Source organism: Chrysemys picta, chromosome 8, assembly GCF_011386835.1.
Source record: "Chrysemys picta bellii isolate R12L10 chromosome 8, ASM1138683v2, whole genome shotgun sequence".
NCBI classification, from domain to species: Eukaryota; Metazoa; Chordata; order Testudines; family Emydidae; genus Chrysemys; species Chrysemys picta.
In genome coordinates, this window is record NC_088798.1 from 19,705,748 (window position 1) to 19,718,888 (window position 13,141).

Consider the following 13,141-nt stretch of genomic DNA (forward strand, 5'->3'; position numbering starts at 1 on the left):
AGAATTCAACTTTGAATTGTTGTTTGGGGTCTCTTATGGGATTATCCTGTGCCTCATAATCAAAATATCTTCTTCTTCAGTGACTCTTGTATTCTTGAATGTGTGGGAAAATAGCTACAGCGTGAAGTTCCTCTGCCAACTTCTGTGCTCTCTTCAGAACGTTTTGAAATCCCTCATCTGACCAGTAAGACTGTAGGTATGACTTTGCTTTGTCCTGTTGTTCCATTGCTCCAGATATAGCAAGGTCAACACCTTGGAGTTTCTTGCTTACAACATTTATTTCAAACAGTATGTCATGCCACAACACTCAGCCACACAGAAATTTGAAGTTATGTATGTTTCTGGTGATTCCATTTCCCTCTGCCACTGTTCTCCCACGAACAGTTCCTGTCATAGCATTATCCTCCATAATGGCAACTCTGGCATCATCTATCTTCCCAATTTGGTGTTTGATAGGCTTTATCACCTCCACTCGACTTTCCCATCATGTGGCACTCAGCGGTTTCAATGTCAGAGAGGATGTTCCCAGATGTTGCTTCAAAATTTGCCATCGATGAGTTGATGCAGAGAAAAATACATAGATGCTTTGAATTACATTAAAAAATTCAGCAGCCTCACTAGAAGCTGATGCTGCATCACTGACCACCAAGTTCAATGGGACAAAAAAAGCTCGAGGGTTTAACTCTTGGATCTGTGTCTGCACTCCTCTGTTCTTTCCTCTCATGTTGGCACCATTATTGTAGCCCTGACCTCTCATGTCAGCTATCGCAATTCCTGTATCTTCCAGCTTTTTAAGAAGCACGTTTGTCAAACCAGCTCTCGTAGTATCATCAATGTCAATGAATTCTAGAAAATGCTCTGACAGTCACCATTGCAGGGACATTTTCACTAGGTTCTGTTGTTGTTACAAAATGCTCCATTAAAGTCATTTGTTCCGTATGGCTGATGTCAGGTGTGCAGTCCAGAATAACAGAATAATATCTTGCTGACTTCAGATCTGCCACAATCTTCTGTTTGACTTTTGTTGCCAGTAACTGTATGATCTCATTTTGAATTGTTTTTCCGAGGTAGTGGTGTGTGTACATTTCTTGCTCCTGGAGTACAGCATCAAACTCAGCCATCAGCTCCACAATTTTAAGGAAGTTTCCATTGTTTGGCACATACAGCTGATCTGAAGTGCCACACAGTGCTAGGTTTTGGGTAGCAAGCATTCTCACAATGGCAATGAGCCTTTTCAGAACATTTTGCCAGTAAAGAGACGCTGATGCAATCTTCTCTTGATGCTGATCATCTGTGGTGGCCTTTAACCTTAGTCTCATCTCAAGTTCTTTCCACCTATGGAATGCTCTCTGGTGATTTGCTGCCTTTTCATGGCATGCCAGATTTCTAGCCAGATTTTTCCAGTCCTTTGTTCCTGTAGAACCCAATGTGGCTGGAACATTAGACTGGAAGAGTTTGCAACAAAAACACTATGCAGCATTCTGGGTTTTTGAGTACGTAAGCCACGGCCTCTCCACTTTGTCAACATTGAGGATTTCACACCAGTAATGTGTTGGATGGAAACTTCTATTTTCATTGTCTTTGGGGAACATGAAGTTTTTCACTTGCTGTGGTCCACGCAGTACAAGGAAGTCCCTCAGGCTACTGCTGAAGTGGGTCCACAGTCCTGGATCATCTAGACTTAAGGAACTAAACTCAGCAGCAGCTGTTTCTTGTGCCTCCACCACACTCTTTTCTGATCTACACTTTTCTTCAGGACTGTGCATGGTTACATCCATTTGAGATGGAGATATGGATACTGCAGTAGCTGCCAGGTCACCTGCACTCTGACTAACTGGAAGATCAGGCATCTCCTCACCACTCACATTCTTAATGGGGCTGGAAGGCTCACCGTGAACATTTGTGTCTATGTATCTCAGGAGAGCTCCTTCCTACTTAAATAGAAAAGCTTCCTTTGCTTTCTTTCTTTTTCTGAATGCTGCCCAGGAGGGGCGTTTTCTTCTTTCACTCATGACTGCTGTTCTGTGCCAGCTGTAGTGGTTCTCAACACTCAATTGAAGGGGACAAATAAGCAGGCTGGTAGCAGGGCCTGAGTGAGGGAAGATATCAGCATCTTAAGGGCCTAACTGGCTCCTACTTCTTCAGCTGACTGCCTATTCTCCTCAAGTGGGTTCAGGGAGGCAGCAGGAAACAGGAAGCTCCCTGAGAAGCTGGTGTTAATTAGTCCAGGCTCCTGTGGGTGCTAGAGAGGTACATAAGAGGCTCCTCCTCCTCTCTCTCCCTGCAGCTCCTGCTGCTTTCTGTTATTCCCTCTCACCTTTTCTCCTGCCTGACTGTTATGTCTCTTGTGCCCTCCTTCCTCCAGCACAGCACTCCACCATCTCTGTGCATCTAAAGCAGAGAGAATACATGTGCACCAGCAGCAGACACAATTTTCTACACTCTGTGTCCTAGCTTGTATCAGTGCCCGCACTATGTCATCCATTGTGGTAAAAAAATAAAAAAAACCTCTCCCCTTTTTTTTGTTTGTTTGTTGTTTTTTTTTAAAATCACCCTCCTTCTTCCACCGCGCTGTGCACCCCATGATCCCACTGTTAGCACCAGTGTGACAAAGTTCCTCCTCTATCTTGGTGGGTCCTGCGCTTATTGGCGGATTTTCTTGCCTCAGAGATTCACCACGTGGGTTGGGGAACAGCCCAGAGACCTTCCCCTCTGGAAGAACCCACAGTCCAGGTCAATTGGGAGGTTTGGGTGGAACCCAGGCCCGCCCTCTACTCCGGGTTCCAGCCGAGGACCCTGTGGACTGCAGCTGTCTAGAGTGCCTCCCGTAACAGCTGCATGACAGCTACAACTCCCTGGGCTACTTCCCCATGGCTTCCTCCAAACACCTTCCTTATTCTCACCACTGGACCTTCCTCCTGGTGTCTGATAACGCTTGTGCTCCTCAGTCCTCCAGCAGCACACCCTCTCACTCTCAGCTCCTTGCACCTCTTGCTCCCAGCTCCTCACACTCGCACCACAAACTGAAGCTAGCTCCTTTTAAAACCCAGGTGCCCTGATTAGTCTGCCTTAATTGATTCTAGCAGCTTCTTCTTAATTGGCCCTAGGTGTCCTAATTAGCCTGCCTGCCTTAACTGGTTCTAGCAGGTTCCTGATTACTCTAGTGCAGCCCCTTCTCTGGTCACTCAGGGAACAGAAAACTACTCATCCAGTGACCAGTATATTTGCCCTCTACCAGACTCCTGTACCCCACTGGTCTGGGTCTGTCACAATCCACAAAAAGTGAATACACCAGATTCTAATTTATTCAGAAAAAACAACACGGTCCGTACAACGATTCACAAAAAATATCTTGTGAATGAGAAATCACCATCTTTCTTTTTGTTTAGAATTCTGGACATGGATGGCAAAATGAGAAATAATGGGATTATGATGCAATGAAGTAGTAGGAAAAGCCGTTACTACATCAGCATCAATTTGGCAATGGTATATATTGCTAAGGAAAGAGGTGGCATCACTAGGCCGACAGTCATCCTATTAGGTCTGGATGACCAATTGTGGGTTGTTTGGGGATGCAGGAGACTGCCACAGTGCAGGAGGATTAACTTATTATCATACCACTAATCTTAAATGAGTTGCTGGGCTGCATTTGCTGCAGGAGATAAGACTGACAAAACTGTTGTAACAATGTGGTGGCCCTACCATCCCCATTCTCAGGGATTTTTGTTTTTAAATTATATTGGTTTAAACTGGCTTTTGTGCTGTTTCTTTCCTCGCTTCATTGAAGTCAATGACAAAATTCCCATTGACTTGAATGGGGCCCAGAATTTACCCCGGTGCTTTTTGCTTTTTTAGTTTACAGACAGGTGAGGAGAAAGCATTTCCTTCGAATGCAGCAATCAACATTTCATTGAGCAAATTACAAGGAGGCAAACTGTATTCTATTTGGGTCCAAGCCAAAAATGACCTAGGCACAGCACATTCGGATCATCTGCAAGTTAACCTTGAGGATTTAGGTAATATATGGTAACTCAGTAATAGCTTTGAAGGCAGGTTGTAATATGTATGAACTAAAAAAAACCCTAACCAAAGTGATAAAATCTACATCTAGATGGATGTGCAGTACTGAAGTTTTCTGAGAACATTGGTGACAAATTACACATTGAGTACTGTTTAACATTAGGGAAATAGCTGCTGATGTACATTTCGATACACTGTCTTATGGTTCTCTCTTATTTGTTCTTTTCAAATTGGTTTGTAGTATTTTCCATAAATATTCTTTCACTGGTCACTATGCTCTCTCCTTAGTTTTTTGTGATGTGCTGGATTTGACATTGAGGCTCACAGAGCCTGTGATTTGGTAGTACGTTTCAATTAGCAAGTCTCATGCTGCCCGTCTATTAGTTCCAACATTAAATTCCCAGCATACATTAATGAAAGTATAAAACTGATTAATGGGAAGTTATCTTTAACTGACAGTAAAATTGTCCAGCGATTGTTCTCTGATGGGGCTTTTTAACAGGTTAAACTGAAAAATCAAGATACATTTTTCTCAGGAGAGAACAGATGTCTTCTGTAGTAAAGTATATTAAAAAATCATTGTAGCAGAGCTTAACCGTGATAGACTGGCACCATTTTCTTCATGGGCTCAGAATAGATTCACCATTCTTTTGTCTCTCTTCTAGTGATACCAGCCACACCGGTTATCACCAATGTTGAAACTACAGACAGTTCAGCACCGAGAACCATACTCCACTGGAAAAAGCAAACATCCATGGAGAACGTTTATTGTGAAGAGAGATACAAAGCACTGGCAGACCAAACTTGGCATGTGAGGCAACCCTTTCTCAACTACATAACATGGGCCTGCTGCTGTTCCCATTGACTTCAATGGGAAAACTCCTACTACCTTCAGTGGGAGCAGGATTGGGCCCTGCGTGAAAGATTGCTGGGCTAGGTTATTGATACCAGTTCTCTGGTATCTGGTTTTTCATGCAGTCATTTGCTGTATTCAAGTAAGGAGAGGAGAACGTCTACAAAACAAGGATTTGCAAGCGATTGCATATACTCCCTACGGACATAATAGCACCATAACGACAAGGGTATTTGGGGGGTTGTTTTTAAAACATTTTAAAATGAACTAAATTCTTGTGAAAGGTGAAAGGCTACTAATCCTGGAGACTGAAGTCTTCTGTTTATTCAGACAGGTACAGCAGTAGCAGGACAGTGCAAGCTTCTTTGCACTCTCCTATCTGTGTGCATCAAACCCAACCTAGAGACATCTCCTCTGAGGGTTACTCTAAGCTTTTCCACTGAAACGCCTACCAGGAGTCAATTAGTGACGTTGGTTTTGTGCGGTGGACTTGTCCACTCATACCTGGACTGAGACTACCTAGTCACTTCACATAGTAATCTCATGGCTGTTTGAGAGTCTAACAACATTAGGGCATTTGTGACGTAGGCTGGATTCAAACCGGTGATTTGGAAGGGAGAGGCTCCAACTGAGCTATTCAGTAACACCCACTCACTGCCGCATGCAGACTTGCATTGCTTTGTAACTCAAAATAATTTACCGCTGTACTTGCAGAATTCTTTAGATAAACCCTATATTACGCAAAAGAAAATTAACGCAATATTCAAGATATTTCCCAGTGCTACAATTTAATTTAAGTCACTTCCAAAGTGACAAACTGAGCTAGAAAAGCCACTTATACCAGAATAAGAGTGTCCACCAGGGGAGTTATACCACTATAACTATTGCGGATGAAATTCACACCATCAGACTGGTATAATGTCCCATGCAGAAAATCCCTAAGAGATGAGGCTGCTTTTGTAGGTTGATTTAACATCAGCTGCTTAGGACTCAATTGTGCCCCGCTCCTGATTGACTGTGCAAAAGAGCCTATGTGCAGAATTTCCTCCACCCCTCACACCCTGCCAGAGGGACAGGGCACAATCCCAATCCCTCCATTTGGGGGAGCACTGCTTCCTCCTGACACCCCCAGAGGTGCAAACCCGGCCAGTACAGATAAGGCGGGGGCAGGGCCGTGGCCACACACCCCTCCACATTGGCATGAGGAGCTGGCCACGAACACAGCCCTAGGCTAAGGCATGGTCAGGAGCGGCGCCAGGGTTTTTGCTGCCCTAGGCAGCAGCGCTCCTCCTCAGAGCATTCGGCGGTGGGGGTCCTTCCGCTCCGCGTCTTCGGGACGCTTCGGCGGCGGGTCCCAGAGCGAGTGAAGGACCCGCCGCTGAAGCGCCCTGAAGACGCGGAGTGGAAAAACCTCTGCCGCCGAATTGCCACCAAGGACGGCAAAATGCCGCCCCCCAAAATCTGCCGCCCTAGGCGACCGCCTAAGGTTGCCTAGTGGAAGCGCCGGCCCTGGGCACAGGGCAGTGCCTACACTGATCCTGCACTCCTAGGAGCTCTGGGGAGGCAGGTGCCTACTCCCTCAGGGCTAGGGCACTTGGGCAGGGATTGTTATAGCATCATTAATAGTTCCAGTACATGAAAGGATGTCTAATTTCATGAGACTAGTTAGTACAGCTTGGAAAGTTATATTGTTTCTCAATTTTAGATGAAAGAATGGGACATAAATGTGACAAGAGGGCCAAACACAGAGTACAGCCTGGAGTCGAATACAGAATATGAGTTTCAAGTGAGATGCCGATTAATTCTTGCCAAAAGCTATTGGAGTGGATGGAGTGCGCCCTTTATTTACACAACCCCAGAAGCAGGTGAGTTCACACCCAGGCTTACAAGGGGATTGCTCCATCTCCTGCTGTCATGCATCACTTTTTCTTATTTTTTAAAAACTTTGAATGAGATCACCCCCTTTTCTGGGGCAATTGTCAAAGGGAGTGGAATGGTGTGGGCTTCTAGTTACCCTGCTATTGGAACAGGTGGGATCAGTACACTGTCAGGTGTACCTTATGGGAGCAGCAGATTATATATATACACACACACACAAAAAAGAACTAGATAAATTCATGGAGGACAGGTCCATATATACAAAAAAGAACTAGATAAATTCATGGAGGACAGGTCCATCAATGGCTATTAGCCAGGATGGGCAGGGGTGGTGTCCCTAGCCTCTGTTTGCCAGAAGCTAGGAATGGGCGATATGGCGACTTGGTGATTACCTGTTCTGTTCATTCCCTCTGGGGCACCTGGCAGTGGCCACTGTCAGAAGACAGGATACTGGGTTAGATGGACCTTTGGTCTTACCCAGTATGGCTGTTCTTATGTTCAGAGTCCCTGATCAGTGCATGCCAGCTGGAAGTCTAGCCATGCCTAACCCCTGCCGGCTCATCAAAGTCCCTTTGGGCCAGGGTGCAAGGAATGGGAATGTTAGCTGGGCCTACCTCTTAGTGCTCTTAATCACTGATGAGAAATCCTGCGTCTGCGCTATGGTGGTGATCAAGAAAGCTCCTTACATCTTCTTCCACCTTAATCCAACAAAGAGACCAGGATTTGTCCCTTACCATGTAAAACAGGAATGTAGCATTTGATTTTCTAATCAGACTAAATGTAAAAAATAGTCACTTAAGCCAGGCCCTGTGTGACAATCTTTTGCTATAAACACTCCCCATTCCTCCTGGTTGGCAGGCTATAGGGGAATAAAGGTCCACTGTAAAGATATTTGTGATCGCATGTGATACATCATTTCCCACTTGACAGCGTAAAGGGTACATTTTTTAAGAAGGGCTGAGGTGCGACCTCTCTTTTGACAGCTGCAGTTAGGTAGCTAGAGATGCAGGTACCCAGGTTTGCACCTGGGATTCAAACACACACGCAAAAATACAAATACAAGTGTATCTGCAAAGAGGAGATTGTAATGTTTGGGCTTTCACCTTTTGGTGATGTTTAACCAATCAGGATAGATGTCATCAGAATAGTTAGTGCCATTTTTTAAATGACTCAGTCAATGGAGACACAAGGTGAGTGAGGTAATATCTTGTATTGGGCCAACTTCTGTTGGTGAAAGAGACAAGCTTTTGGACTACACAGAGCTCTTCTTCAGGTCATTTGTAACTCAAAAACTTGCCTCTTTCTCCAACAGAAGTTGATCCAATACAAGATATTACCTCATCCACTGTGTCTCTAATATCCTGGAGCCAACATGGCTACCACAGCACTACAAACAACATCAGTCAAAGGAGACAGCATATCTAATGGTTAAAGTAGGAGATTTGGAGTGAGGACATCACAATTGTGTTCCTGGCTTTGACAATGACTTAGGCAAGCATTTAAATCTCTCTGTGCCTCAGTGTACATACCTGCTAGATGGGTACAATACTCATCTACCTCATAGGGGCATTATGAGCCTTAACGTATATAAAGATCTTGACATGAAAGGCATTGATCTGAGCACAGAGTATCAGCGCTAGTTACTGCCTTGTGTTTTAAACTGAGCTAATAAAATAATAATTGTACCCATTCTGCCTCTGCTCTAATGCAGCTGGCACCAGCCCTGGCCAACGCACTGTGACACCTTTCCTTAGCTCACTGCCTTCCAGCAGTGGCACATGCAGGAACGATACAGCCGCACCATTCAAAGCTTGAGCCAAAGCCACTGCAGTCAAAGGGAACCTTTCCATTTACTTCATTAGGCTTTGGATCAGGCCCTGGATTAGCATCTCATTAGTGGATATAGGTTTTCAAAGATACCAGGAGTACTTCCATCCAGGGACGATATATGACCCATGGTAGAACTCACACACTTGTCATAAAGGCACTATGTTTCTTATCCGTGTGTCTCATCTTTGAAAGTAGAGCAGAGGGCTATTTCTTGGTATATCAACAGCATAATTAATTTGATCCGATTCTTATGTACAGTTGGATTATTCAGTCATTCTATGCGCTCTGCTGTCATGCAGAGTGCCACTTGATTCTGAACCGAATTACAAGTTAACCCCCCAATCCTGCAAACACTTACACTCCAGTCACTTCCCACATGTGAGCAGCTGTAAAGACTGTTTGCAAAGTGTTTTCTAGAGGAAAAGCTCTAGGTATTATTGTGCCAGGTACTGTATGCCTGTTGGGCAGTTGTACCGCCACGTTGGCAATTATAAGGCCAGTCAAATTAATTTTTTCCCCAGCCTGACTGAATCATGGAAACTACATACTCAGGGCTCTAGTCTCCTATAGATACAGAAAAAGATTAACGTTAAATACCTCCATAAGCAAACGCCCCACAAATTGATGGGCAAATAGAGTTAACGGCTAGGTAGCAGTTCTGCTGAAAAGGACCTAGGGGTCACAGTGGACGAGAAGCTGGATATGAGTCAACAGTGTGCTCTTGTTGCCAAGAAGGCTAACGGCATTTTGGGCTGTATAAGTAGGGGCATTGCCAGCAGATCGAGGAACGTGATCGTTCCCCTTTATTCGACATTGGTGAGGCCTCATCTGGAATACTGTGTCCAGTTTTGGGCCCCACACTACAAGAAGGATGTGGAAAAATTGGAAAGAGTCCAGCGGAGGGCAACAAAAATGATTAGGGGTCTGGAGCACATGACTTATGAGGAGAGGCTGAGAGAACTGGGATTGTTTAGTCTCCAGAAGAGAAGAATGAGGGGGGATTTGATAGCAGCCTTCAACTACTTGAAGGGGGGTTCAAAAGAGGATGGAGCTCGGCTGTTCTCAGTGGTGGCAGATGACAGAACAAGGAGCAATGGTCTCAAGTTGCGGTGGGGGAGGTCCAGGTTGGATATCAGGAAAAACTATTTCACTAGGAGGGTGGTGAAACACTGGAATGCGTTACCTAGGGAGGTGGTGGAGTCTCCTTCCTTGGAGGTTTTTAAGGCCCGGCTTGACAAAGCCCTGGCTGGGATGATTTAGCTGGGAATTGGTCCTGCTTTGAGCAGGGGGTTGGACTAGATGACCTCTTGAGGTCCCTTCCAACTCTGATATTCTATGATTCTATGATTCTATGATCTAGGCAAGAAGTGGTCTCATGGTACTGTTTTGCTGGTGCCCTCTGCTGGCTAATTCTGGGTATGACATTGTCAGTAGCCAGAAAACTTGCCGGTTGATTTCTGCTTCCATCTAGAGGTGATTTATCATGGGCTGTTATAGGAGCAAACTTCTCAACTCTTCCTTGAACAGTCCTGATTCGAGCCCCAGACACTGATGTGATGGCTGCTCGGCCTCTACCCCTGTTGATTAGGGCATTCGAGATTTTGTTTTAATAATGCAGTCACAGGGTTTGTTTGTTTTTAAACAAGAACGTTACAGGATATCTTATGTGGCCAAAGTGGAGGTGGAGCTCAGGAGAAAGCAGAGGCTGTTGGAACATTACAGCCTCACAACCTTCTCTCTCAAAAGGGGAAATGGGATATTTTGTCTTCACCCACCCTGTCTCACCCTGTGGTCCCTCTCGCTCCAGGACTGCAACCTCCTCTTTGACGACTAACAGATTTATTTGGGCATAAGCTTTCGTGGGTAAAAAACCACTTCTTCAGATGCATGGAGTGAAAATTACAGATACAGGCATTATATACTGGCACATGAAGAGGAGGAAGTTACCTTACAAGTGGAGAACCAGTGTTGACAAGGCCAATTCAGTCAGGGTGGATGTGGTTCGCTCCCAATAATTGATGAGGTGGCAGCAATACCAAGAGAGGGAAAATGGCTTTTGTAGTGAGTCAGCCACTCCCAGTCCCTATTCAAGCCCAGATTAATGGTCTTAAGTTTGCAGATGAATTGTAGCTCTGCAGTTTCTCTTTGAAGTCTATTTTTGAAGATTTTTTTGTTGAAGAATGGCTACTTTTAAATCTGTTATTGAATGTCCAGGGAAATTGAAGTGTTCTCCTACTGGCTTTTGTATATTACCATTCCCGATGTCTGATTTGTGTCCATTTATTCTTTTATGTGGAGACTCCGGTTTGGCCAATGTACATGGCAGAGGGACATTGCTGGCACATGATGGCATATATAACATTAGTAGACGTGCAGGTGAACCAGACCCTGATGGTGTGGCTGATGTGGTTGGGTCCTATGATAGTGTCACTGGAGTAAATATGGGGACAGAGTAGGCAACAGGGTTTGTTACAGGGATTGGTTCCTGGGTTAGTGTTTCTGTGGTGTGGTGTATAGTTGCTGGTGAGTATTTGCTTCAGGTTTGGGGGCTGTCTGTAAGTGAGGACTGGCCTGTCTCCCCAGGTCTGTGAGAGTGAGGGATCGTTTTCCAGGATAGATTGTAGATCGTTGATGATGCGCTGGAGAGGTTTTAGCTGGGGGCTGTACATGGTGGCCAGTGGTGTTCTGTTATTTTCCTTGTTGGGCCTGTTCTGTAGTTGGTGACTTCTGGGTACCCGTCTCGCTCTGTCAATCTGTTTCCTCACTTCCCCAGGTGGGTATCGTAGTTTTATGCCCAAATAAATCTGTTAGTCTTTAAGGCAGGGCTTTGGAGCTGTGCTCCGGCTCCGCTCCAGCTCCAGGCAAAAACCTGCAGCTCCATTGCTCCGGAGCTGCTCCGCACTCCAGCTCCGGGCTTCGCTCCAAAGCCCTGCTTTAAGGTGCCACCGGACTTCTCATTGTTTTGGTGGATACAGACTAACACGGCTACCCCTCTGAGTGACTCGGCCCTCCGTCTGGGTCACCAAACATGTTCCCACCTTCCAGACTATTAAAGTCCCTCTTGGCAAATTGGCTCAGGCAGTCTTCCTGCTCACTGCCCCACCGGTGCCACTTTGTCAGCGGCTGGTAGGGGGACCCGGGTTCACCCTCTACTCCAGGTTCTGGCTCAGGGGCCTTCTCAGAAGCAGCCAAGGTTTGACCTACCCCATACCTCATTGCTCTTTGCCCTGAGCCTTGCCTACCTCTCTGGCTCTCTCCCTTCTCTGGGCTTGCCACGCCACAGCCCTCTTCCCAGGGAGTAACTATGCTACTTGTCTCTAGCCCCAGACACACCTCCCTTCTCCCAGGGAGCAACTGGAGACTTCTTCCCTCCGGTCCCCCTTCTGCTGTATGCTCCCAGGCTTTATGGAAGTCCCACCTATTCCTGCCCAGCGTCTGTTCCCAGTCAATCCCCTGCTCCCTGACTCCTCCTCCAGGTGCAGTCCATGGAGTTAATTGGCCTGTCTGGCAATCTGAACACCTTCCAGTCCTGTGTGGGGTAGACACCCCATCACAGGCCCATTCAAAGAAAATACATTTTAAGGTAGTCAAGTGCAAAGTTACAATACACATCTAGGAACAAGGAATGCAAGCCACACCAACCGAATGGGGGCCTGTATCCTAGAAAGCAGTGACTCTGAGAAGGATTTAGGGGACAAAACAACTGAACATGAGCTCCCAGTGCGATAACATGGCAAAAAGGGCTAATGTGATCCCTGGATCTGTAAGTATGAGTAAGAATAAGGAGGCAATTTTACCTCTGTATATGGCATTGGTGAGTCTGGTACTGGAATATTGTGTACAGTTCTGATGTCCACATTTTAACCAGGATGTTGAAAAATTGGAGAGGATACAGAAGAGAGCCACAGAAATGATGCAAGGTCTAGATAATCTCAAACTGTTTAGCTTATCAAAAAGAGTGAGAAGTGACTTGATTACAGCCTACAAGTACTTTGTGATGACAACATTCTTTAACAAGGAGAGAATACTTTAATTTAGCGGAGAAAGGCTAAACAAGAACCAAAAGGTGGGAAACTGAAGTCAGACAAATAAGAAATTAGGCACAGATTTTAAACAATGACGGTGATTAATCACTAGAACAAACTACCAATGGAAAGAATAGTACACCTCTACCTCGATATAACGCGACCCGATATAACATGAATTCGGCTATAACGCGGGGTGGGGAGGGGGCTGCACACTCCGGTGGATCAAAGCAAGTTCAATATAACGCGGTTTCACCTATAACGCGGTAAGATTTTTTGGCTCCCGAGCACAGCATTATATCGAGGTAGAGGTGTAATAATAAATAACTCTACCGAGTTGGGTTGTTTCCCTTTGTATAGTGGCAGGGCTATGTACCAGCAGGTCTCTGAGACCAGGCAGGCATCATCAACTCCTTCCCTACTGTCTTAAGGAGCTAAACTAAAGGCAGCTCAGTTCTTAATTATTATTAGAAAGTTTATAGAAACATATCTGCCAGAGCCTGTGTCTCAGAATGCCCCTAAGGGGGTGCTTTGA

General features: G+C 45.5%; 1 protein-coding gene across 1 annotated transcript in view; it reads left to right on the plus strand.

Annotated features, from left to right (window-relative positions):
• Positions 1 to 13,141, plus strand: part of IL23R (interleukin 23 receptor) — a 45,423-nt gene that overhangs the window by 14,150 nt on the left and 18,132 nt on the right. Inside the window, exons 5-7 of the mRNA XM_042851347.2 lie at positions 3,856 to 4,016; positions 4,686 to 4,831; positions 6,579 to 6,738. Coding sequence (XP_042707281.2) covers positions 3,856 to 4,016; positions 4,686 to 4,831; positions 6,579 to 6,738 — 467 coding nt within the window. The remainder of the gene's footprint in view (positions 1 to 3,855; positions 4,017 to 4,685; positions 4,832 to 6,578; positions 6,739 to 13,141) is intronic.